This window comes from Lycorma delicatula, chromosome 1 (genome assembly GCF_047948215.1).
Source record: "Lycorma delicatula isolate Av1 chromosome 1, ASM4794821v1, whole genome shotgun sequence".
Classification (NCBI taxonomy): Eukaryota; Metazoa; Arthropoda; class Insecta; order Hemiptera; family Fulgoridae; genus Lycorma; species Lycorma delicatula.
The window spans coordinates 331,060,171-331,087,497 of NC_134455.1; the positions used below are offsets into that span (position 1 = coordinate 331,060,171).

The window sequence follows — 27,327 nt, forward strand, 5'->3', positions numbered from 1 at the left end:
TTTTCCTTTAATTTTATCGCCTCGGTTTTCCTTTCGTCCAACCTTTTTTTAGTCCTTTTCTTCATCCTGTGAAGGGCCTTGATGTTGACATTCATTGTGTCCATCTCAGAGTCCTCTGAGATGGAGTCTTAAGTTCTCCCGCCGTAAGTCTTGGAGGATCTCCTGCTCCTGGCGTCAGATGACACCGGCTCCAATGGTGCAGACAAAAGTACATCACAGTCCATACTGGATGCACTTACAGACAAAGTTTGTGGGGTGGTCGATTGTTTCGCCCTTTCCGCTAACGGTCTCTGGGTTTTCGGAGGTTCAACTATCAGTTTTTTAAAATCCTCCTTTTCCAATTGGTGCCAATTCTGCAAGCTTATCCTGTGATTTCATAGAGGCTGTAGAAGTCACAGGAGCAGTCGCAACTTGTGCATACGAAACTGTTTTAGGTGCAAGCATAATTTTTCTTTCATCGAAGTAGCTCACTTTCTGTGCCATCTTAATTTCTTGGATTGCTACTTCCTATTTGTTTGTAGGACAATTCTTAGACCTTGCAGAGTGGTGTCCATGGCAGTTGACACAGACAGGAGGATCCTTGCATGGGTCCTGGGTGTAACGGTTCACCAAACATGCATATCAAAAGTTTCCTTGTGCGTCTTGCTGCCATATTTTCGAATCGCTGATATGCAAAGCAATGTAGAGGTGTTGATATAAACAGACGTACATCCAATCTGTAAAAACCAGCCTTAATTTTCTCTGAACACCTAGGTTTATTGAAAGTTAGCACATGTGATGCAGAGGGTTGAACTTCCTCATTCTGACGCATGTTTAAGCAACAGCATGCAACAACACCTTGATTATGTAGTTCATCAACAATCTCCTCTTCTGTGCAGTTTAACAAATCCCTGCATACGTCAACACCCTTTGAGTTGTTCAAAGTACTATGAGGAGATACCTCAATGTTCATGAGTCCGATTTTCTTCACTTTTAGCAATTACAGAGATTGAATGTCATTGACAGTTTCTACAAAGAGTTCCATTGAAGTTTTCCACGTCTCCTTTACCGGTCCTCCAACTGCTTCCGTGAAGCCACAAGCTATCATGAAAGGACTAGTTTTCATAAAATCACCGTTTTTCCTCTTGATAACCAAATATTTCGGTACTGAACCAATATTCTTTGGTCTAAACTTATATGTTTCCTTTTTCTTCTGTTCCAGTTCTATGATCTCTTCCTTATCGCTGAACTCTATACTCTTCCTTTGCTTCAGTTGTGAAGACAAAGGCTCTCCTGAACAAGGATTTTTACGTGGACCCTCTGCCACATTAAGTGTGGATAGTAATTTGTCCATAAACCTAAATTGTGCCAGTCATGATGTTACAAGGTGCAGGCAGAGAGACGGTTGGACATGCCCCAGATCATTGATCCTGCCTGGGTTCCCCCAGTCAGTCGCCTTCCATAAATTTAACCCGGGCCGGGGAACCAGGTACTGCCTGACCCATGATACCAACATTCCAGGGTTCGCACATAGCAGTAAAGGCTCTGTTACCCTTACCCATAGGACAATCCCTGCCAAAAACTGAAGGGACTGACTCACACTGGACGGCGCAAGACAGAGCAAGCTCACAGCAGCCCACCCTCAACCCAGCTCCACAACTGAGAAGAGGGATGGGTACTCTCCTTTTGCATTTCGCCCAGTATCTGCAAACAGATCACAGTCATGACCCCACTCCTGCTGCAAACAGCAAAACCAAGAAGCACAACCGCAACCAGCTCAGATAGCTCAGGACCGCCAATTCCCATACTCCAAAAGGAGTTCCTAAGCAAGACAATTTTCCATTGGTTGACATAAGTAAAGGTATCGAAGTACCATGTTGTTGCCCACCCCGGACGTGTGCATAGATGTTGTTGCACGAACGTGGGGTTGGATTTATTCAGGGACATTATTATTTTTTTTTTTTTTTTATTGTTTTTGTTAATTATTATGTAACAAATTCTTTGAGCATCTTCAGCCATTACTGATAAAATTGTAGTTATGGTATAAATTTTTTAATACAGATGTTTCAAACCAATAACCCCATAAGTTACACTTTTGGTACAATGATAAAGTTAAAATAAGCAAATAATATGTCTTTGTGGGACTCAGTAGTAAATTGAAAGAGATTAAACAAATTATTACATGAATTAAGTGACAATCTGTTATTTATTCTAGTGAATGAATTGCTAAATAATTATTATTTACTCAAACGAGAAAAATGTTGAATTTGATTTGCCTTATCTTCTAATAAAGTACAACTTTCTATTAAAGTACACTTAATTTTCTTTTTTTTATTATTCAGTGCAGTTGTCATTTTTAAATTTATGCATAATTTAAAAATCATTTAAAAATAGATAATAACATCCTGAAAAACAAAAACATTCTTTTATTAGTTAACTCAAAAAGCTGGACCGTTCAAAAATTTTTAAATTAACCAATACTCAAATAATTATTTAGGAGCTGTTATTTTTGCTTCTGTAACTAAATAATACTAAAATCTACTATATCAGTTGTACATTTCTATTTTGTAAATAAAATAAAAAACTTCCATCATCAAAGTGAACATGTTTTAAAATTTAAAAATCCAATCTTTATATATTTTTATTGTTTTATAATGCCTGCTGAAGCTTAGCATTTGATAACTATTTCTTTAAATTATATTTAAAGAATTGTCCTTAGCAAAAATTCAGTTTTTGTAAAAAAAACTAATATTTTTTCCATCCCTTACACTACTTATACTTCATAAAAACTTTACCGTACAAACTATTAATAAAAAAAAAAAAAAATTATAAAACATAATGGGTTTTTTGTTGTCAGATTGTGTAAGCTTTAAACTGTGATATAAATTTTGGAAAGTTGTTTAAAAAATGGTATATTAGTTGATTTCACAAGTTAGCTCTAATATAAAATATTGGTGTGTTAACTTTGGTTGAAGCTATCAACAGTAAAATTGTTTTAGAACAGGCCTTTTTTTAAGGAAGTACATCAAGCAGCCTACTTGTTAAATTTAATATAGTGAACTCACCTTTGCATTTGAGCACTTCTTGATTAAGTGTTAGGTATGTATGAATTTTCAAATTGTATGTCTTGTACCACTTAGTGTATTTTTTCATGCTCTTTCAAATGGCGAAAGTCCATTTTGCATCAGAAGTTGAACTTTTAAATTTATTAAAAAAAAACCTGTAAAATTATACATACCTTTTAATAATACTTTTTTCTCTTCTTAATTATAAAAGAAAGAAGTTATCACACATTTCTTTGCTTTTAATTGCATAGGGCAACTGCACACTATAAAAAAGTAGTAATACTGCTGGACGTACTAATATTAGTTTACTTTATAGAAATGATCTGCAATTGTTTTGTGAGAAGTATCTGCGGAACTTCTAACTCATTTGTTAGTGATTTTTTCCATATTGTATTTCTATGAATTTTGATTGTTCTTTTTATAATTTTAGGTTGCAGACCCATATCGATGGATGGAAGATCCTGACAGTGAAGAAACAAAGAATTTTATAGATGAGCAAAATACTATCAGTCGACCATTTTTAGATAATTGTCCTATTCGTTCAAAAATTAATTCCAAGCTTACACAGTTATGGAACTACCCTAAGTATTCATGTCCTTATAGACATGGAGATAAATACTTTTACTATATGAATACTGGACTTCAAAATCAAAGGTTTGTTGAGTTCCAATAAAAGTATCTTCAAGTAATTTTTTTAATAAATTTATGTTAGCCTTTTTAGTGCCAGAATCTGATTGATCAAATGTTTGAATTTCCTCCAAAGTGGCTAATGTATGTTTGAGGACACTTGCAGAATTTATCATAACTCAGTTAAAAATAATATCTACTTATTAAATCTTATATCATTTTAAAAGAGTTGCTTTTTCTACAAGATTACAAAAAGGTAAATAAATACGGTGTTTATTTTATCAATTTGTTGAAAAAGAAAATCAGTTATTAGGTTGTTAGCTGAAGGACTGGAGAAAAGTGATGTTCACTATTCTGTAAGCAATTGTGAAGATTTGAAAAATTAAGACTATGATGAATATTACAGAATTTGTGATTTTCTTTCTTAAGACATATCTGGTAATTTTGATAAGAAACCTGAAAAAAAATGCCGGCACTTGATGGTTATAATTTTTTATAATTGTACTTTTTTCTATTTCTATGGAATTGAAATGAATATTATTCTTCCCATTGATTAATAATTTTCTATAATTGCTTATGGAGGATGGGACCACTTTATTGTCAACCATCACAGCTTTACTTCATTTGTCCTGGAAGTATTCACACAAACTTTGATTAATTTTATTACAATGTAATTTTGTATATTATTATATATTTTAAAATAATATGTTCACTACCAATTATATTAATGAATTATTATAATTTGTAAATGTATTATTCACATTTGCATAATCTTGAGGTACTGATTTCTAATTATACAAGTTGTGGCTATTAAATAATAAGATATGCTGCTACAGAAGAACAGCGCATGTGCCAAATTTGTATGACTGACAGCTGTGTAGCGTGAATTGAACCCTTCTCTTTTGATTGTTGCCACTCCGGTTTCTGTAGACATATTAGTCTGTTGTGGCTTTGTTTGGATAACATCTATTTTTGTTTTGCCAAAAAAATGATAAATGTTTTATTAGAGCAACGAATTGTCGTTAAATTTCATATGAAACTTGGAAAAACCACTACTGAAACTTATCTTTTATTAAAAAAAGTATATGGCAATGAATGTTTATCACGTGCGCAGGTTTTGATGGCTGAGAAGGTGTTGAAGATGATGTTCCCCCGGGTCACCCTCCCATGTCAAAAATGGATGAAAATATTGAAAAACTGATCCGATCTGACTGTAGGTTAACTATTCTTGTTTGTATTCAAGGTCCTTGCTCAACTCCATGAAAAAATAGGAAAAAACGACCCGAATTGTGGAAGAAGTCATAGGTTCTTCATCATGACAACGGACCGGCTCACTGCATTGTCTGTCAAGATGTTTCTATCCAAGAATAACATCTCAGTGTTAGACCATTCGCTTTATTAGCCTGACCTTTCACCATGTGACTTTTTGTGACTTTTATTTGTTCCCCAAGGTCAAATCTATATTAAAAGGAACAAGATTTCTGATCATTGAAGCTGTGAAAGAAAAAACTGCATGCGTCATGAGAGAGCTCACAGAATAAGACTTCCAGCACTGTTTTGAACAATGGAAAATTCACATGGAGCATTGTAGGGATAGTGGAGGGGTGTATATTGAAGGGGATAATAACTAAATATATATAAACTTAAAATAAATTATTTTACAGCATTAGTCTCATTTAATAGCCACACCTAGTATTTAGTTAGTTACATACAAGGTCTGTTCTGAAAATAACCGAACATTTTTAATTATTTAAAATTGAGAAAATGTTTCATTGTCATTGTCGACTTGTTCAAGAAGTTCCCGACAAACGTCCAGTAGATGTTCTTTCTGTTGTTCGGTCATCAAATGTTGCTGAAACTCGATGCATGTTCAGTTTTTCAGTCAAAATGTTATAGCATGATCTAAGGAGATGCTAACCTCTTCTGCAAGTTTTCTGACAGTCAGTCAGCAAATTGCATGCACCAGATTGTTGATTTTTTGAACATGGATGTCATCTTTAAGTCAAAAGTCATTTTCAATTGACTGACAACCACTTTTAAATCATGAAAACTATTCATAACATTGCACACAACCCAGAGAATCATCTCCATAAGCTTGTTTCAAAAGTTGAAACGTTTCTAGGAAAGTTTACCACAATTCACACAAAATTTACATTTCATCATTGCTGCTGAAAATCGCACATTATAAAAATTGCTACTAACACTTAATATACGTTGCACTCAAATAACAGTAACACAAAAACTAAACGAGATATCAACAATCCAAGAACACATGGTTACAGAGAAGGTTATGCAGAACACAACGGTGCCAACTGCACATCACTAAATATCTCCATTGGTGCATAATTAAAAATGTTCAGTTATTTTCTGAACAGGCCTCATATTTATTTATTATATTTATACATATAAATATTAGCTAATGTAATTAGTTGTATAACTATTATATAATTATATTTAGTTATTATGAAGTTATTTTATTAATATTAAAAACAAGAACAAATAGGTAAAAGAGGCAGCTTCTCTTTCTAAAGTATGTGCTGCCAAATAATAAAGGTAAATAAATATGATTCTCAGAAACTATTTGCAGAAACATCAGTGAAAACTGGGTCTGATCTGTTTTGTACCGTGTACACAGCCCATTGTTAAAAAGGCAAGTGATTATAACAGGTGGATTGCAGAGATCTTATAAGGGTCTTGGAACAGTTAACAAAAAAATAAATGAATATATCAGCCAGTTTTCATTATAAGGTTTTTTTTAAGTAACTTTAAAATTATTGATATCAATTAAATGATTATAATTAATAAAAAATAATGTCTTGTTTTGAAAACCTTAGAAAAATGTTAGTTTAGCAAATCAACCGATCAAGTTTAAATATATTAAATAATTACCTGCATTTTTTCTGGAGTGCCAATGATGGCCTTAATAATTTGAACTAGTGGTTTTGGGAAGATGGTTAAGTACATCAAGCAGAGGATCTCTCTTTGAGATGGCACCCTTTTTCTCTGTCTATTCCATTGACAGATCCAGAACCTCCTTTCAAACATTTTGTGATATGTATGCAGAATGGGATAGGAGCTCCTTTGAAGGTGGAGTGCTATTTTCCTTCTAATGATTGAAAAAATACTGCTTAATGTTTGTTCTCGTAAGGATTTTTTTTTACACAAATCATTATAATGAGAGTTTACAAAATTTTAAAACTTTTATAGAAAATACTTTTAAATATTATAAATAGATCTCCACAGTGTTCTTGCAAAAAAAAAATTTGTGTCCAACTACCTAAGGAAGCACTATTTCATGGAAGAAAAATTTAAGCAAATCAAATTTTGAACATCCTTCACAAGGATTTTGTTTTAATTCTACACCAACATCATAGTGAAATTATTTTTTAATATATGCTCAGAATTTACTTGGGCAAAGTATTTCAAGGAATAATATAATATTCTTAAAGAACAAAAAAGGATTCAATTCAGTATTAGTACTTTATTAAACAAGTTTTAAAATTCAGTGCCTGGAAAAAAAGTTGATATTAAAATTAACAAAGTGCATGGTGAAAATCTACTATGTAATCAATCTTTACAGTCATTTACACTGAATGCAATTTTAAAATTTTGTCATTACTTTACACATATTCTGTTATAGAATATTATATTATACTATGTTTATAAATAAAAATGGTTTTAAGAAATGTTTATTTGAAGTTGACATTGTTTGTTATAAAATTTATCAAAAAAACCCTTTTTACATGTTTTAAGAAAATTTTATGTGTCATTTAAAAAAAAAAGTTTCTAAAATTACAAAGTTTTTTTAATATTAAATTTATATTTTTGTTGCTGTAAGCCTATTTTATTTGTTACAGAAAAAATTCTAGTTTGTCAGAGCTTCATCACAGCAAACATTGCTCTGAAGTAGTGTATAGTTTTTCTAAGGTTCTAACTTTATTTTAGTAATCAGTAATGAGTGTATCATCAGTAAATTCCATATTTGCTGATATATAACATACATATTGTACCATACATTGTAGACACTTAGGTGATTTAACTGTTTCATGGAAATCTGGGAAAAAAAAATGCTTGCATATTGTAGCAATCATTAAAAGCAATTAAAACTCTAACCTGAAGGAAATCACACCTTTTCTTAACCATTGCTGTTTAATCTTCCGAAAGGTCATGACTGCCTTTCGTAGTACAATCATGGTGCAACCTTCATTAACATCAAGGGTGTGTTAGAAGTGCAGCATTTCTTGAAGCTCTTCACAATCAAATTGTTTGGATTAAGGTTCTAAGCAGCCAAAACCACTCACTTATTAAAGTAAAACTAGGCTTTTTCAGTATTTCTGTAGTTGTTTTATTTACTAGTCCCTGTTTATTCTGAAAAATCTTTTTTAAATGAGCTTCAAAAGGTTGATTAATGCAAACATTGAGTAGCTGAAGTAAAGAAGTTATTCCAACAGGTATATAGACTTGCTCTGTTTTATCTTCTTAAAGCCCTTTAGTTGTCACTAATTCATGAAAACTGCCCACTAGTAATTATTTCAGTTTTAAAAAACCAGGGATTTCCTGGGCATATGTTTATATATATGTACATTGTGCTTCCATTGTTTTTTTGGCAATAACAGTTACCGTGATAATTTCTTATCCTTTGGAAGGGTTTTTTATTTTAAATTTAAATGGCGGAAGTTTTTTGCTATCTCCAAGAACTGTTAGCATGACTATTCATCACTGCCTTACTCGTAATAGAAAGTCTATACATAAACAGTTTTATTCCAGATGTTTTTAACTATTGAATTTGATAGCATGTCACTATAAATTGAGGTTTGATCACCATTATATATTTACCTTATTAAACAGTTTTCCTCTCGTATATGTGAAAGGCCAATTATCTTTTTGTCTTAAGCATTTGGCAAGCTTTAACAAATGGATGTTTTCTTATGGGTAGTCTATGCCTGTTTGTGAAACAGTGTACCTTACCTATCCTTAACTTGTGACAAAATCTTTGTTTAGCATTTAAAGTTCTTTTGTTATATGTACAGCCTTCAATTAAGCTGTCTTTGTTTATACTTCAAACCCCTGCTGACATCTATCTTGAATGTAAGAGGGCGGCTGCTTTTTACTTGTGGAAACCTCTACATTCTAAACATGGAAATATTCCACATTGAAATGCTCTTCTATTTTATTACTTCTCTTAAGATTATCTTGTTTCTTTCTCCAATCTATTAAACACGATACCAGAATGCTCCATATGTATTGGTTGCTGTACAATTACTGTTTTCCTCAATTACATGAATACATTTGGGCAGGATCGTTACCTTATCAGTAGCCATTAGCCCCCAAACTAGTAAAATATTACATTGCTGTTGAGTCTTACTTAAGGCTGGGCGACTTGACTCGTGTATCCTTGCTGAGTGCACACTATTTATTTTCAACTGGGATGGAAAGTAAATCCTATTCTGCAATCCACAAACATGTTAGTAGCAGGCTGATAGTCTCCACTAAGTAATTGCAGATAGGGGAGTAATTGTTGCCACCAGGGTGAATTGGGTGGCACGTGAAGAGTTCTCTATAGAATTAGATGCATATTTATTCTGTTGTTCAACTGCTGCACTGTCACCTCCATGGGAAGCGTGCAAGGAAGATAGTATTCCATACGGAGAGCACTGAATAAAGATTCACTAATTTTAATTCTTGAGGAATTTGGCTGGTATGATTAGAAATAGTTGTTATGTAATTATAGGGATTCTTAACATTCAGAAAAGCTTCTTCATTTTTTCAAAAACATTTCATTTATATTCACATTTGCATTATTGCAAAGTATTATAGAGTTGTAAAATAAATAACTCTATTGGCAATGACTTCTTGTCATTAAAATAACATATTTAAAAATAAGAAAAATTTATTTGTGACTTTAAACAAGAAATAATGTTAATCAAGTGTGTAATGATATGCTTTAGTAATCTGCATACTTATGTTTCAGTGTTTTATACATTCAAGACAGTTTAGAATCTGAGTCAAGGGTGTTCATGGATCCGAATGCACTCTCTAGTGACGGTACTATTGCTATAACTGGTACACAGTTTTCTGACGATGAGAAAACTATTGCTTATGGATTGAGCCAAAGTGGTTCAGATTGGATGACTATTCATTTCAAAGATGTAGAGACAGGTAAGTACAGAAAATCATTAGGGTTAATCAGTGTTTTAAATATATTATCAAAATGTTCTTTCCCATTGAAAAGAAGATGTTAGTTCATAAAAGGTGATGATTTTTATAAAAACATGCTTATTGCTAGAGTTCTATCCACCAATTTTAATTATTTTTTTGGTGTTGAAAAAATTTTTTAAGTTTATATTTTCAGAAATTCGTAGTCTTTTTTTTTTAAAAAAAAAATACCTAATTCTTTTTGCCATTGAAAATATTGAGCTTTGTAATTGATTTAAACTAGAAAACTAGAGAACAAAAAAATAGAAACTGTACTCTCAAATCAAAATTCCCAAAGTTTTTTACAGACTTTCTTAAACATTGTCTTGAATTGGTAAATTGTTGGCCAATACTTTCCTATTCCTACTTATAAAATTAAATAGCCGTAGTAAATTATACACATTTGTTCCTTTCTAAACTATTCAAGTCACATCATTTCAGCCAAGATTCACATTACAGCCAGTGATAATTCAGAAGTCACATTTTACAGTTAGTTTGTTATTTATTTGTGCTACAGAAAAAAATATCATTGTGTATAGTGTATGATTGATTTGTAAACAACTCTTAAAAACCATACTTGATAAAACACAATAAAAAAAATTAAACCTGTAACAACAAAAATACCCTGAAAAATAAAATAATTATTTATAAACAAGCAAAAAAATTGTAGAAATACATTGTAGGTTCCTTGTCCAGGGAGGATCTTCATCCTGGAAATACTTATATACATTTTGTATTTTAACAATAAAAATTGCCAACAACACTTTTCTAGTTTGTAGGTTTTGTTTTATTTATTTTTATTTTATGCGCAAAGTTTTATTGCTGGTGTTGCATGATATGTTATCAAATTTCTGGGTTTTCCCTGTTTTCATGCTATGCAAGCAATAAATTAATTCTTATTGATTTTGTCTGTTATTAGAGCAGTTATCAGTATATTCAAACAAAAAGTGATTTTTTTTTTTTTTTAGATCCATGTTGTTAAATTTTAGTTTGTCATTACTCTCCAAAGTAAAAGCTCTTAAAGTGTATTAATATGTAATGACTGCCTATGCAAGTATGAAGTTTGATAAAAAAAAAAATACATGGAATTTTAGTTTTTCTCATAGAATCTACTTATTCATCAATTTTGATTTTGTCACCTTTAAAGTACTCTCCTTCATATGTAACAGATTTATGCCAGCACTTTTTCCAATCTTCAAAATACTTATGATACGCAATTTTCAATATGGCGTTTACCCTCTTCAGTGATTCTGTCTTTATTTCTTCAATGTTAGCAAAATGTTGTCCTTTCATGGTCTTTTCAGCTTTGGGAATAGGAAGGAAGTCACGGCGGTCATGTCCAATGAAGTTTAAAGCATCAAAAAGGTGTTATTTTTGGCCAAAAATTCACGACAAGCAATGAAGTATAAGCAGGTGCAGTATCGTGGCACAATTGCTATGAATTGTTTCACCACTAATCCTCCGGGTATTTTCTTCAGATTGCTTCATGTAAATGACGTAGAAATTCCACACAGTACTCCTTATTGACCACTTGGCCTGGTGGCAGGAACTCATGGTACACTAAGCCCTTGAAATCAAAGAACCTAAGAGATCAGAATCTTTACATTCAATCAAACTTGACGAGCCTTTTTCGATCTTAACTCTTCAGGAAGCTTCCATTGGAATGATAGGTCCTTAGTTTTGACATCATACCCATACACCCATGCCTCATTCACCATTTATGACCCGTTATTCATTTGGCACTGCTTTTGATTGAAATTCAATAATTTTGGAATAAATTTTACTCCCAGACATCAAAATTATATTTTTGTTTAAAACTCAATATTTTAACCATGATTGCTGTTTTATGTCTACAGAAAGTGGTAAGATTTCCTGTGTACATTCCTGCTATTGAACAAAAGATAATTAAATTCAAAAATATAGATTTTAATATATGTTTTGAAGAAATAAAAGTATTTCTTTTTCCCTCTATTCTAACTAAAACCTAATTTACTTTATCTGAAAGAATGATCCATATCTTTTGTTCCAAACTGTAGGCTAGGTTTAAAATCATCATTGAAAAGTGATAGTAATTGAGTGACACAATACCAAGAAATAAATGTCGTTAACCTAGATTGGATTTTCCTTGTTTGTGCATTACTTCATTTTACAGTTTGTTGTTAGTTTCATTTTTTCCAAATATATTGGATCATGAAAGGCGCTGATTGAGAGAAATTTTTTGATCCTCTAATCTTGCTTGGTTTTCTTTAACACCAGATTTCTCTTGAAAAAATGATATATAAATATTTTATGTGAACACAAGTTTTTTTTTTTTGAATTCAGCTTTATGTATAATAAATAATGTATAGAAGACATCAACTCTTTTGGATTGATGTTCAGTGAACATTTACATTATACTTTTGTCTTAATTAACAAAACATCAGTTTAGTGTGGAAGAAAGGGGTTTTCATTGTGTTTTTCAGATGGTAGTCTCTTTATTAAATAACTTTCTTGTATTAGTGGACTTTTTTAAAATTTAATTATTGAAAATCTGAGTTGCATATTATTAACTTGGTGAATATAGCCTTTAAAAGTCACATTATAGTTTATGTAGTTTGATTATTGTGGTGTAATGCAATTTTATGTAAACCATTCTACTAATGTGAAAATGCACCTGTTACATACATTTTATCATTCTAGAATTATTTCATTTCATTACATACACATAAACGTTGGAACAAAACATATTATAAAACTACAACAGACTGACCAGTATAGTAATTAAGCAGCAAAACACGTGTAATAACTCACTAAAATACCAAAGAGAAGGGAACGTCAGTATTCAAGTCTTTCTTTTGAATGTATAATTCTGATAAATGTGATTTGGTCTTTTCCCTGCAATGCAACCTTTTAGAGCCAAGTTTTTTTTTTTTATATTTATCAAATTACATTTATTGGAATCTTTCTTGCTGAAATAAAAATATGTTAGATTTAGATTTTTGGAGGAATTAGGTATCTCACCCTTTAATTTAGCTTTTTGTGTACCCCTGTAGTCCCACAGTCCGAGTTGCTGCCCCAATAAAGTAAGTTTGGTTGCTCCCAAATCTGAAGTCAAACACTGTGTCTTGGGCTGAATCGATTTTGTTTTAGGTTTTTTTTTTATTAAACACTGGGTATTATGTTTAGGATCAGACTTAGTAATTTTCTTCAAAATAACAACTGTAACAAAAGTCAGATTGAGCCTCTACGAGGTGTGCCTGTATATATCCGGAACAGATAGGAGAAATTTGGTGAACTGAATCCAAACAAATTTCACAGGTTCATTTAACATCAAACTACACCTTGCTAGATCACATCTAGAGTTGTAACTCGGGACCTAGTCCCATCACAGTCAATCATGAAATATCTTTTAAGGAATACTTCACCAGCTGAATTAAGCAACACAGAGTTCAAAGAAGGCAGCATATGGATACGGTAGGCTGCCATTGTGATCATTAGCATTGGAATGCCCCAACACTACACACACAAACAAGAGAAATACAAAGTCCAAAATCAAACCAAAGCAGATCGCTTACATTTCTACATACACAAAGTAAACTTGCTCATGCTAAAACTAAAAGTAATAACTGGCCTGATGGACCAACACAAAATTTTCATCATGGGTCTGCAGGAAATAAGAAACACCAACCAGGATACCATGGAATCTCAAGGATATAGACTGTACAAAGGTATACTTGAGAAGAGAGTGATGAAAAATGTCCCAAAGTTTGGAACAGACTTTTTAGTGAGCATTAAAATATAATAAACTCCATACAAAAATTCAAGTCACAATTTCCAAGAATCTCAACACTCACCCTAAAATCATTTAATAAAATCTACACATTAATTAACAACCATGCACCCATTAATAATAAAAATCTCTCCAAAAGACCGTAAAGAAAAGAAAAGTTCTGGGATTTACTCGACCTGACCATAAATAGCATCCCCAAAAACCATTTTAAATAATTAATCGGAGACTTCAGTGTTCAACTAGGCAATGAAAGTAGATATCGTGACATCATTGGAAGATGACTTGCTCAAAAGAAAACAAACAAAAATGGACAGAGACTCATCGATCTCTGTAGAAACCACAACCTAATCTTGAAATCCACGTACTTCAAAAGGAAACCTCAAAAACTCACAACCTGGAAACACTCCCAACTATACTAAAGTAGAATGGCAACTAGACCATGTCTTCATGGACACATTACCACAAGGAGATCTACAACATAAAAGTCCTTCGAGGAGTAGACACAGGCTCAGACCACTATGCAGTCAAAATTAGAATTAAATTTACTCCACAAAAAAAGCTGCAAAACCAAGGTCCTAAAGCTAAAAGAAAAATGGAACCTACCCAATCAAGAATGAAAATTACCAAAAAACAACCGAAAAAATAACAATTCTGGATAACTTGCAGAATTAGTCCCAATAAAATTCTGTAAAAGACATCACTGGTGGAACAGCAAATGTGACAAAACAGTGGAGGACAACACCATAAAGACATATTGAAGTCAATAGAAGAAAAATTCAATAAAACAGAGTCAAGAGACTATAACAAAACCTTAAAAAATCAGCTCCAAAAATACAAATCCCCTACCCTACTGATAAAAAATAAAAATTGTAAGCTAGCCGATAACAATAAAGACAAAGCAAAAATCCTAGGTAAATGTTTCAACAAACTCCTAAATTACAAAGATCCAACAGAATTTCTAAAGTTCCTGTTCCTGTTCCCAAAGTCCTACCGGCATGGGCAGAGACTATCACAGCTGGCAGTAAGCCATCTAATAAGCTCCCCGTATAGGGAACCCACATAACCACCCCCTCTGGGATGTCAATAGCAGCATCCCATTCTAATAAGTCTCCACAATCACCCCTGGAGGATACGGTTGAAAAACCTCCTGACGCAAGGGCGTTGGAGTTATCTAAAATAAAGAATACGAAAATGAAAAACCAGATCACATACAACTAAATTTTTTATGGTTTCCTAAGTATATTTATTTTATTTTTTTTTACATTTTTTACCCTAATGAAAATTATTCAGTGGAATGTTAGAGGTCTTCGGTCCCGCATTGAAGATATTGGAGTACTGGCACACATACACGATCCAATAATCATGTGTTTCCAAGAAACTCATCTTCTACAACATGACCCAATAGCACTCAGAGGATACTGTGAGAGATACGACTGTATAGTAGACAGTAGAGAGAGTGGTGGAGTGACTATTTTCATCAAGGATGAGTGTCGGCTACAAGGATTCAACTGACCACTCTCGTTCCTGCTGTTGCAGTAAAGATCTCTATCCCTTGCAAGTTGCATATCTGCAATCTGTCTCTCACTGAACACTGAGTTCAGTGCTCTGGATATCTCAAATCCCCTCGCACAAATACCATCTCCATTGTTAATAGTAGGAGACTTCAATGCCCACCATGTTTCCTGGGGTTCTACCTGCTCCACTCGAGGAAATATAGTACACAGTGTGAGACAAAACTTAGACCTTTGTTTGCTGAATAATGGGTCTCACACATTCATGTCTGTATCATCTGGTACTATTTCTAACATCGATCTCTCTGTATGCTCACCGAATTTACTCCCTCACTTGATTGGTCTGTGTGTGAAGACTTTCACGGCAGTCATCACAAACCAATTATTATTGGTTTCGGTGTGGACCATGAGGTTAAGAGAAGGCCACAGAGGTGGAATGTTGAAAGGGCAGATTGGAATGGATACCTTAAGATTGGATACCCTTCAGATAGTGTCGTCTTGGAGAATGGAGTACCTCAAGGTAGTGTATTAAGTGCTACCTTATTTTCTGTAGCCATAGACAGTATTACCATTTGTGTACAGGCTCCTGTCTCTTGTTCTCTAATTGTTGATGAAGTTTCTGGGTTTGATTTTTGATAGCCGTCTTACTTGGATCAAACATATAAAGGAATTAAGGACAAAATATTCCAAACTTTTTGATATGATACCAATTGGGGAGCCGAATAGTAAAAACGTAACATACATGTTACGTTTTTACTATACCCTTGTTGATTATGGTTCCCGTCTAGATTATGGTTGTGTCGCCTACCCTTTGGCTCGTCAAACCGTATTTAAAATGCTGGATGGTGTACATCATGCTTTTCTTCGGCTTGCCACAGGTGCATTTAGATCAAGCCCTGTTGCAAGCTTACTTGTAGACTGTGGTGAGCCATCACTTTGGGGTAGACGAGACCAGCTTTTGTTATCTTATTTTGCTCGTCTCAAAGGTCAGCCAGATCACCCGGCTTTTGACCCAGTTCTTAGAAATCCTAATTTAAGAAAGTATGAGGACCGTCCATGCTGTACTGCGCCTGTAGGTGTCCGTACCCGACGTCTGCTGCAGTATATAAATGTTGACACTCCGTCGTTCTTTCCACCATGTCCATGCTTATATCCTCCGTGGAGAATAAACCTTGTAAATTTTACATTTGGCCTTACGACATACGATAAACAATCAACACCACCTATTGTTTTCCGGCAAATGTTTCAGTGTGTTCTCACCAAGACAAACCCAGACGTGGTGATATACACTGATGGATCGAAACAAGACGATACCGTTGGTTTGTTGTCAATGAAAGAACTTATATGTTTGGCCTATCGGTATTACGAGTGTGTTCACCGCTGAACTACTCGCTATAAATAAGGCTCTAAATATCATTAACCCTAAATATAGAAACATTATTATTTGCAGTGACTCGTGTAGTGCTCTCCAGGCGTTAGAAAACTTTTATTCCAAACATCCTGCTGTCATTGAAATTTACAATGCAATCGCTGAGTTGAATAATCGCAATACAGAAGTAAGTTTTTGCTGGGTTCCTAGCCATGTAGGGATTCCAGGTAATGAACAAGCAGATTATGCCGCCAAGGAAGCGTGTATTCAACCTCCTTTCACCACCCGAGTTATTACCTTTGATTTTATTAATCGTGTAAAACAATCACTGAGAGCAAGGTGGCAAAGTGACTGGACGACTACCGTCGATAATAAACTCCGACGGATTAAAGATTTAGTGCTGCCATGGGACTTCTCTTGCAGAAAAACTCGACGTGAAAAAGTAGTCCTCTGCCAATTACGGATAGGACATATGAGGATCACACATGAGTACCTAATGACAGGAGGACACGCACCCCTATGCGCACGATGCAACTGCCGCATGACTGTGCACCACATTCTCATAGACTGCATATGTTATGCAGCGTTGCGTCGTAAATTTAATCTACCCAGAAACATCTGTGGTATCTTGTACAATGATAACAAAATTTTGAACTGGTTGTTTCTGTTTTTGCATAGTACTAGGTTACAGCAAAAAATTTAATATTAACATATATATTTTTATGCTGGAAGAGTTTTTGATAATTTTTTTTTTTACTTTCAATTTTGATTTTTTTGGTTCTATGTCTTTAATTTTATTATCCGAGTAGAGAGCCTTTTGCACTCCCTATCGGAATTAGTTAAGTTTTATATAGTTTCCTTTTTCTATTATTTTAGCTTTTATATTTTAGAGTCCGTCTGCAATATTAGTTTTGAGTGTTATTTCACTTTTTCTAACTTTTGTTTGAATAAATTTTTTATTATATTTTATTTATATTAATTTTAAACCTTATTTAGTTTTATTATTTTACCATTTTATTAAAGAAAATTCCAGGTGATGATAACGCACAGGCGTTTTTCGTCCCCCGAAAAAAAAAAAATTTTTTTAAACTTTGACACAAACACCCTGATAACAACACCATCAGAAAACATCAACCCTTCCACAATAACAGAAGTGTACTAATCACTGGGCAAGGTGAAGAATTACAAAGCAGCAGGTGAAGGTCAGACTTTTGTTGAGATCTGGAAACATGCAGGAAGATCAGCAAAAATTGCCCTTCATCAACAGCTTGTCGATATTTGGATCAAAGAATAACTACCAGACACTGGACCACACCCCTCATCCATTTGCTACACAAAAAAGGGACAAAATAGATCTAACAATTACAGGGGAATGTCACTCCTAGACACGAAAATACAAAATTCTTTCAAGAATCATCCTCAACAGGATCAGTTCACAACTTGTGAAAGAACTAGGAGAATACCAGAGAGGTTTCAGACCCTGGAAGAGCTGTCCAGAATAGTTCATAAGTCTCAAGTTAATAATGGATTATAACAGGAAAAGAAACAGACATGGTGATAACATTTGTAGATATCAATAAAGTTTATGACAGCATCCACAGAGAATCCCTACTAAAAATTCTAAGACAAATCAGACTACGTACCAAATTAATAAATATGATAAAACTGACCCTCAAAAATACTACTAAGTCGAAGGTAAAATTCAGAGGCAAGCTCTCAGAAACATTAGATCAAAACAGGACTGCACTAAGGTGATGGGCTCTCACCGGTATTATTCAGCTGTGCTGTCCAAATCGTAATTATAATCCACTTATGGAGCAGAAACACTCTTCCTCCTGAACAAACAATTAAAGACAGACAGACTCCAGAAAATCAAAAGAAGAATTGGAAAAACCTTTATCAATAAAAAGTACCAGAAAGAAGGATAATGGTGGATTTGTCCAACAAAATCATGTACAAAGAATTAGAACCCATCGCTGATACCATGTATAAGAGGAGACCAGGATATTAAGATTCTGTACTTATTTCTGAAACAGCTAGTACAGTACAATCTTGACTCGAAAAACACCAAGACAGGATGCAGATGGATCAGAGAAATTAAAGGACCTGAAGGAAATTGGCCTTACACCAGAAGACACCATAGCTAAAATAAAATTAAGAACATTCATTTCACATTCGCAAGAAAAAACTCGCAAAAAGAAAATTTTCAACACTTGAAAGGGCAGAAAGATGGAATGTATGAAAAGTACTGGAAGACCCAAGGCCCAAACAATCCCATCGAAGAGACCTTGGTAATGGACTGACCAAAGAATCATATGTAGTCATAAAAGATAGTAGTAATAAACACTACATACTTATTGTATACTAATATATTTTTATTTTTTAGGTTTAATTTTTGTAGCATGGCACTGTTGGTATTTTATATATAAAATATAAGTAGAGTTATAAATAGATTTAAACATTTTATAATTGTTGTTAAGCTGAACTCCTGAACTCTCCGCAACTAGGCTCTGGTGAGCGGTGTCTCAGAATCTGATTATTAGGTGTCCAAAATGTTTTTTTTTTTGAATGATGAAAATTGATATAACGAAAGTTAAATTAGAAATTTAACTCTAGAAATTGATACTAATCAATTGGGATTTTCTGCTAGTGATCGGTATATTCTATGCCTTCTTTTTGGTTGTACGAGGAACAATCAGAAAGTAAGTTACGACCCCCTCTATGAAACAAACACATATTTATTAGACAATTTTTCTTTATTGAACAAAAAACTTCATATTTTTCGACATAATCGCCAAGTTTTTCTAAACACTTTTTGTACCTTGTGACAAGCTTTTCAATTCCAATCTCATAAAAATTTTGTCCAATTTCCTTCAACCATTTAAGGACTGCTTCCTTCAATTCATCATCATTAGTGAAACACGCCCCTCCTAGGTCTTGCTTGAGAGGACCAAACAAGTGGCAGTCGCAGGGTGCTAGGTCAGGGCTATAAGGCGGAGACCACACTCCCACTTGAATTTTTGCAGTAACTCCTTTGTCACATGAGCTGACTGAGAAGTAGCACTGTTGTGAAGAAAAACAACCCCATCTTTCAATCTTCCAGGTCTTTGATCTTTAATATCTTTACGCAATTTTTTTAAAGTCTCACAGTAAGATTCACCATTGATTGTTGTTCCTCGGGGCATAAATTTACTGTAAACAACTACCTCAGTATCAAAAGACACTGTCAGCATAACCTTTCGAACATGTGGGGATGTTTTCACTTTTTTTGGCTGTGATGAATTTTTATGTCACCATTCATGTGATGCTCGTTTAGTCTCAGGAATGTAATGAAACTCCTAGCTCTCTTTCCCTGTGATGATTTGTTTCAAAAACTGTAGACCAGTCCTGGAATAACATTGAAGGAAAGAAAGAGCAGACACAAAACGTTTGTGGTTGTTGGTCTACAGATGTGGCACCCATTGTGCACACATCTTATGTTAACCAAGCTGATCGTAAATAATTGCAAACACACTACCATAACTAATGTTAAGTTCACTTGCAATCTCCCTTAATTTTAATGCACCAGTTACTCATATAATTTCATTTACACGTTCTGCATTACCTATCATGTTTGCAGTTGGACACCCAGCACGCAGTTCGTCACTCACATTTGTTCTTCTGTTTCTGAACATTTGGCTCCATTTTATGATCATGGGTGTGACATTGTATTCTCACTCTACTCCTCAACAATTTGGTGATGAATTTCACAATTTCAGTAGTGCATTCACTACTGAATGCACTTCTATGCTGGATGAAACCTGTAAAGGACACACCATATTGACAATGATAGTATACACATACTGCATGTTGTACAGAATTGCTGCTGAGAGATTATGAAGACAACACAACCAGTGCTGACACCACAAGACATTAATATATCCCTTTCAGTTCAAGAACACAGCAAGAGTGTAACTTTTTGATCCGCCTCTCATAGTTCATTATTTCATGAAGAACAATCACATAAACAAATAAAAAAATATGTAAAAAAAAATTTAAGACCACTGTTAAATTAAACACACTAAAAGTTAAAAAACAATTTTAGAATGGTATCTCAGAATGGATTTATCAACAAGCTTTGATGATGTCAGACTATGCAAGTCATAGCTTCAAATGAAAAATTTGATGTTTTTGCCAGTTTTTTTGTTATACGTGTTTGAATCTCACTCTTTTGGCCATTTATCACGTATAAGAGAAAATTGGGAAAAAACATCAAATTTCTAATTTAAAGCTATGACTTTCACATAATTTTACATACCACCATCAAAGCTTGTTGTCAAATGCTTCTGAGATACAGTCCTAAAATTATTTTTTACATTTTATTGCGTTTAATTTAAGAGTAGTGTTTAAACATTATTTTATTTTTATTTTCTACTTTTTAGTGCATTTAATATAAGAGTGGTTTTTAAAAATGTTTTTTATATATTTTTTATTTTCTAGATTTTAGCCTTCATAAGTTTATACTTTACAGCTGCACTAGCGCATAGGTTTGACTGTTTTTAGCAAAAGATTGGATCTGTATGTTCTATGGTGGGTGATTGCAATCAAAACAGGGCTAAACTATGATTTTGGGATAACCAAAATCCAGTCATCAAGTGTGAACCCAATGTGTTAAACAGTTAGCGCTCGATCTGCTGATATATACTCAGTTTCAATCATGAAAATCAGATGAGCGGTTACCAAGATAATATTACGGTGGCATCCCATCACACCCCCTTCCCAATTTCCATATGGCGTCCCGGGGGCACTGTATATTTATCAAAATATATTTTGCATATATATATATATACAGTTTATTGATATAAAATAATATATAACAAGTATACACCTGACCACCATGAGACATGTACTAATGAATCGGAAATTTCCATTAATGATTAGTACATTCCGGTGCTAAGTTAAGGGAGACATAGAGATGCTGTTTAGTAGGGTAGAATATATTATTACTGTTGTTTTTTTATGAAGACTTATGATTGTTTTTTTTCCTGTTAGATACTATCATATTATTGTTACATTTTATTATTATTGGTTTTTTAAATGTAAAATTCTGCTTATTTAGTGTGGAAGCTGTTAATTTTTTTATTGTATTTCTGTATTTTGCGTGTTCTAACATAACAGTTATTCTTTTTTTGTTTTTTCTTCGACTAGGTAAAGACTATCCAGAGAAACTAGAGAAAGTGAAATGTTCATGCATGACATGGACACATGATAATAAGGGAATATTTTATGGGGTATGTATATATTTTTAAGTTTTCAAGCGTATCATTATTATTGAACAAACTAACATACCAACTGATAGAACATTAGATGTTTTTAATAAATCACCTATTAGCTAAGTTAAAGATGAAAATTCATCAAATTTTTTTAGAATTAAAATATTTTGTGTATTGGACTGGTCTTTCTACACAAATCATGAGCATTTTATTCATGGTTTTGCTGTGACTACAGATTCTTTTTTACAGATACAGTCCATATAAAACATTCAGTTTAGCAGATCCAATAGAATATAAATATTTATTTTTGTTGTATTATATTTATTATAAATATTTTTATTTTTGTTGTATTTATATTTTATTGAACAACAATCAAAGCCAAATCTTACCGTGAGACTTAAAAAAATTGCATGAAGCCATTAAAGGTCGAAAACCTGGAAGATTGAGCAATGGGGTCATTTTTCATGACAATGTTACTCCTCATTCATCTCATGTGACAAAGGAGTTACTGCAAAAATTCAAGTGGGAGTGTGGTCTCATCCACCTTACAGCCCTGACATAGCACCCTGCGACTACCACCTGTTTGGTCATCTCAAGCGAGACCTGGGAGGGGAGTTTTTCGCTAATGCTGATGAACTTAAATGGTTGAAGGAGATTGGGCAAAATTTTTATGAGAGTGGAATTGAAAAGCTTGTCACAAGGTATATAAAGTGTTTAAAAAAACTTGGTGATATGCCGAAAAATTTGTAGTTTTTTGTTCAATAAAAAAAAATTGTCTTATAAATATGTTTGTTTCATACAGGGGTTGTAACTTACTTTCTGATCATCCCTTGTATAATCAAAAAGAAGGCACCGGAATGTACCAATCACTAGCAGAAAATCCCGATTCATTAGTATCAATTTCTAGAGTTAAATTTCTAATTTAACTTTTGTTATATCAATTTTCATCATTCAAAAAGAGTATTTTTACACAAGAGGTAATCAGTTTTGGACACCTAATAATCCCATTCAGAGACGCCGCTCGCCAGGGCTTAGCTGTGGAGGTGTGCCGTAGGCACACCCTGTGTGAGAGTTCAGGAGTTCAGCTTACCAACGTTTAAATCTGTTCAAGTGCTTTTGGGCCTTCGTTGATCTTAAGGCATATCCACTTGATTAATTTTAAAAACTTCATATAACTATTCATTTATAATGAGATAAAATAAATTAATCTAAAATTTTATATCCGTAATAATTTATTGTCATATTATTGTCATATTATTATTTATTGTCATATTATTGTCATATATAATTTATTGTCATATTATTTAGTACTAAAAATATAGCAACAGTATATATGTAAAAGTAAAAACATGCCCTGTTAGTAAAAGAATCTCAATTACTATGGTAATATGAAATGAAAACAGCTTGGCCAACCTAATAATCACTAATTATTGTTTATAATTTGTTTAAATAAAATGTCGATATCGAATTTAGTTTGTTCATTCATCAGTTTGTTATTGTTTAAATAAATGTAAAATTTCTCTAAAATATTAGTTTTATAAAAATCATAAGAATATTCTAATACATCAATAAAATTTTTTAGATTATAATTATGTTTGTTTTCCAAAATGTGTTTGTGATATTAGAACGGTTTTTATTTTCTTTATTTATACAGTTAATATGTCTAACCCTATATATTTTAAATCACAATTTTCGCACTTATACAGTTATATACTCCTTGTTTGTCTAAATTATATTTGTTATTCAATGGTTTTAATAAATCGCCTATTAATTAAGTTTAAAATGAAAATTTATTTTAGAATTATAATCTTTTGTGTATTAGGAGTGGTCTTGCTGCACAAATCATGAGCATTTTATTCATGATTCTGCTGTGACTAAAGATTCTTTTTTTATAAATACAGTTCATGTAAAACATTCAGTTTAGCAGATCCAAAATTATATTTTTATTTCTATTGTACTAAGTTATTACTGTTAAATACAATATTAATTTTTGAATAAGAGCAGATCTTTCAGATGAAAGCATGAATGATCTTCTTGCTTGAACAAGTCTACTTTTTATTTCATTGTTACTTTTTTATTTCTCATAATTTTTCTTCTTGAATATTATATTTTTCTACCCTCCCATTTTTCAACACTTAACTCATCATTTGTTTGATTTTGTCACATGTCATTGCTTTTGTTTTACTACTCTTCATTCTCATATGGAATCTTTTGTATAACATCAAATCTTTAAAATTCACAACTTATTGCTTCTTCAAACAAATTTTGATCCATTTGAAAGAATATTATCATCAATTTTTTATTTGTGTTTGAGTTATTATTTTACTATAAATCATTTTAGTTCCTAGTTCTCTCTTTTTAATTTACTTCAGTGTTTTAGTTAACTTACTTGTGTCTAGTATAAAAACGTAAAAAGAGAGGATTTTCTTTGCTTCACCCCCTTTGCACTGCCCTTCCTTATTTTTACATTTATTGCTCTTTCATTCTTGCATAAATTATCAAAAAAACTTCATTATTTAAGCAGATGGTTCTGAAACTGATTGCAACATAAACCAAAAGCTATATTACCATAGAGTAGGTACTCCAGAGTACCTACTATTTATCACAGTATTTCTTTTAATCATGTTTTATTCCACTCTGCATCATCATACATTTTTTAAATAACTACAAATCATTTTAGATTTTTTAAATAACTGAGAGTTAAATTGTGGTTATTTTTTAAGTAATTACAAATCATTTGGAGTTTACGAAATGGTTAAACTGGTTTTTTAAAATGAATTGTCTTCATGTAGTGTAAACTTTTTCTCTCGTGCTGTTCTTTTAATATTTTTTAATGACTGTGAACAGAAAATATTTCATTAACATTACATTTATGCTGTGATTCGATTATATTGGATTTGTCATTGTGAATTTAAAATTTTTAACATCTTGTATGTTATTTGTGACCTTAATAATCATATGTACAATACTCATGCTTATATTTAAAGGATTTTTCCATTATTTTAATGTTTGATTCTTTTATTAAATGTTGATTGGGCGATGGGGTCGTTTTTCTTCACGACAACGCTACTCCTCATTCAGGTCATGTGACAAAGGAGTTGCTGCAAAAATTCAAGAGGGAGTGTGGTCTCATCCGCCTTACAGCCCTGACCTAGCACCCTGGGACTGTAACTTGTGTGATCCTCTCTAGCGAGACCTAGGAGGGGAGCGTTTCACTAATAATGATGAACTGAAGGAAGCGGTCCTTAAATGGTTGAAAGAAATTGGACAACATTTTTATGAGATTGGAATTGAAAAGCTTGTCACAAAGTATGAAAAGTGTTTAGAAAAACTTAGTGATTATGTCAAAAAATATCTAGTTTTTTGTTCAATAAACAAAACAAAACTGACTGAAGATATATGAACTTGCTGGCATTGCAAACATCTCGATAGGCCATGTCCACTACATTTTATGTGATGCTCAATTCATTGGGTGCTTCATTTGTTAACAGTCATTCAAAAATGTATTTGAATGAACATTTCTCATGAATGTTTAGACTTATTTAAATGTTTAATTTCTTCTAAATTTTATAACAGTAGATGAAACATGAATTCACCATTAAATACCAGAAATCAATGCATGTGGGAGCAGTGAAAGTGCACCAAAGAAACCAAAAATGGTGTCATTGCAGGGAAAGTCATGACTATAGTATTTTGGGATTCTCATGGTACAATACCAATAGACTATCTGGAAAATGGTAGGACTATATTATGCCTTACTACTGGACCAACTGAAGGGTGCTATTCAGGCTAAATATCCACATATGTCCAAATAGAAAGTGATGTTTCACAACAATAATGCTCCTCCTGCACATACAACTTTGTTTGTTGCTATAAAACTTCATGACCTATGCTTCAGATGTTTCTTCATGGTGCTGTATTTACTGGATTTGGCTCCCAATGATTACTTTCTCTTCCATATCTGAAGAATTAGGTTACTGGATGAAGATTCGCTTCTAATAGGGATCAAAGCTGAGGCAACCGCTTATTTTTCAGAATTTAATAATACTAGGGGTATTAAACATTTCAACAATGTCGTAATACACTTACAACATTGGAGATGTGTTGTTAAATATATTGAATTACAAGGTGAATATATTGAAGAATAAAAAAATATTTTGAAAAAGCTTTTACTTTCTGTGTTAAGAACTTTCTGAATGCTTGTTGTAAATATGAATCAAGTAACCAGCTGAACCCCTCTCACTCACAGGTACACCTCTTAAATGAATAAAAGTTTTTTGCAGCAAGTGTAAACAGAAGTTTCACTCTGGTGAGTGTATGTATATGTTTGTTATTTTAAATCCTATAATTTTTTTGATTAAACAGAGAATCGTGTATTTAATGCAAATTTTGTATAGTTTCTATTTCATAAATTAACTGAATACTGAATGGAAATTAATGTTAAATAATGGCAATGTTTGTTTAGAGGTATCCAGATCAGATCGGCAAAGCAGATGGTTCTGAAACTAATTGCAACACAAACCAAAAGCTATATTACCATAGAGTAGGTACTCCACAGTCTGAAGATGTGCTTGTTGTTGAATTCCCTGAAGAGCCTAATTTCATTATGTAAGTAATTGTGACTTCAATTTTTTTATTTTTACACACACACACACACACATATATATATATATATATATATATATATACACACTCACAAGCTGGTTTAGAAAGTAACCTGTGTTTGGCCATAAATAAAAAACCTACATAGAGAAAAATATTTTATTATATATAGCTTAAAACTACAGCTTTATCTATTTTTAACATAGTCACTATTTAAATTCAAGCATTTGTCATAGTGTTTCACTAATTTACAGATACCTTCTTCATAAAATTTAACTGCCTGGGTACCTGCCAACCTTTCACAGCATTTTGAAGTTCGTCATCGCCATCACATGTCAACACTCTTCCTCATAGTGGTTGAAGAACTCGAGAACTTCTTAATCTATTCCAATGGGATACTTTAGTCATCCCCTTACAGCTTGGACTTGGTACTGAGTGATTTTCATCTCTTCACTCGCATGAAGAAATTGCTTGCATCGCAGCATTTCAATGACGATGACAAACTTCAAAATGCCATAAACCTGGCTAAGTACCCAGGTGGCTGAATTTATGAAGAAGGTATTTGTAAATCAGTGAAATGTTATAACAAATGCTTAAATTTAAAAGGTGACTATGTTGAAAAATAGTTAGAAGCTGTATGTATATAGTTATATACATACAGATGATAAAATATTTTTATCTATGCAGGTTTTTTATTTATAGCCAAATGGAGGTTACTTTCCTAACCACTGCCCTCTTATATACACAAATCTATACAAGAAATTATTTGGGATATAGTTTTTGGAGCTATTTTATTCAATTTTTCAGGTAAAAAATATATAAAAACCAACATATTTTGCTCTCAATTTGAATTCCAAAATTTCAATATGGCTTCATTTTATTCATGGAGAAGATATTAGAATGAAATGTTATGCTAGCCATAAATTGAAAACAAAGTGTTTCCAGACCTATAGGTTTA

The 27,327-nt window shown here is 32.8% G+C and overlaps 1 protein-coding gene across 1 annotated transcript in view; it reads left to right on the plus strand.

The window, feature by feature from the left end:
• LOC142334254 (prolyl endopeptidase) overlaps positions 1 to 27,327 on the plus strand; it is a 94,883-nt gene that overhangs the window by 12,245 nt on the left and 55,311 nt on the right. Inside the window, exons 3-6 of the mRNA XM_075382130.1 lie at positions 3,475 to 3,698; positions 9,643 to 9,830; positions 21,703 to 21,785; positions 26,233 to 26,375. Of these exons, the coding sequence (XP_075238245.1) occupies positions 3,475 to 3,698; positions 9,643 to 9,830; positions 21,703 to 21,785; positions 26,233 to 26,375 (638 nt within the window). The remainder of the gene's footprint in view (positions 1 to 3,474; positions 3,699 to 9,642; positions 9,831 to 21,702; positions 21,786 to 26,232; positions 26,376 to 27,327) is intronic.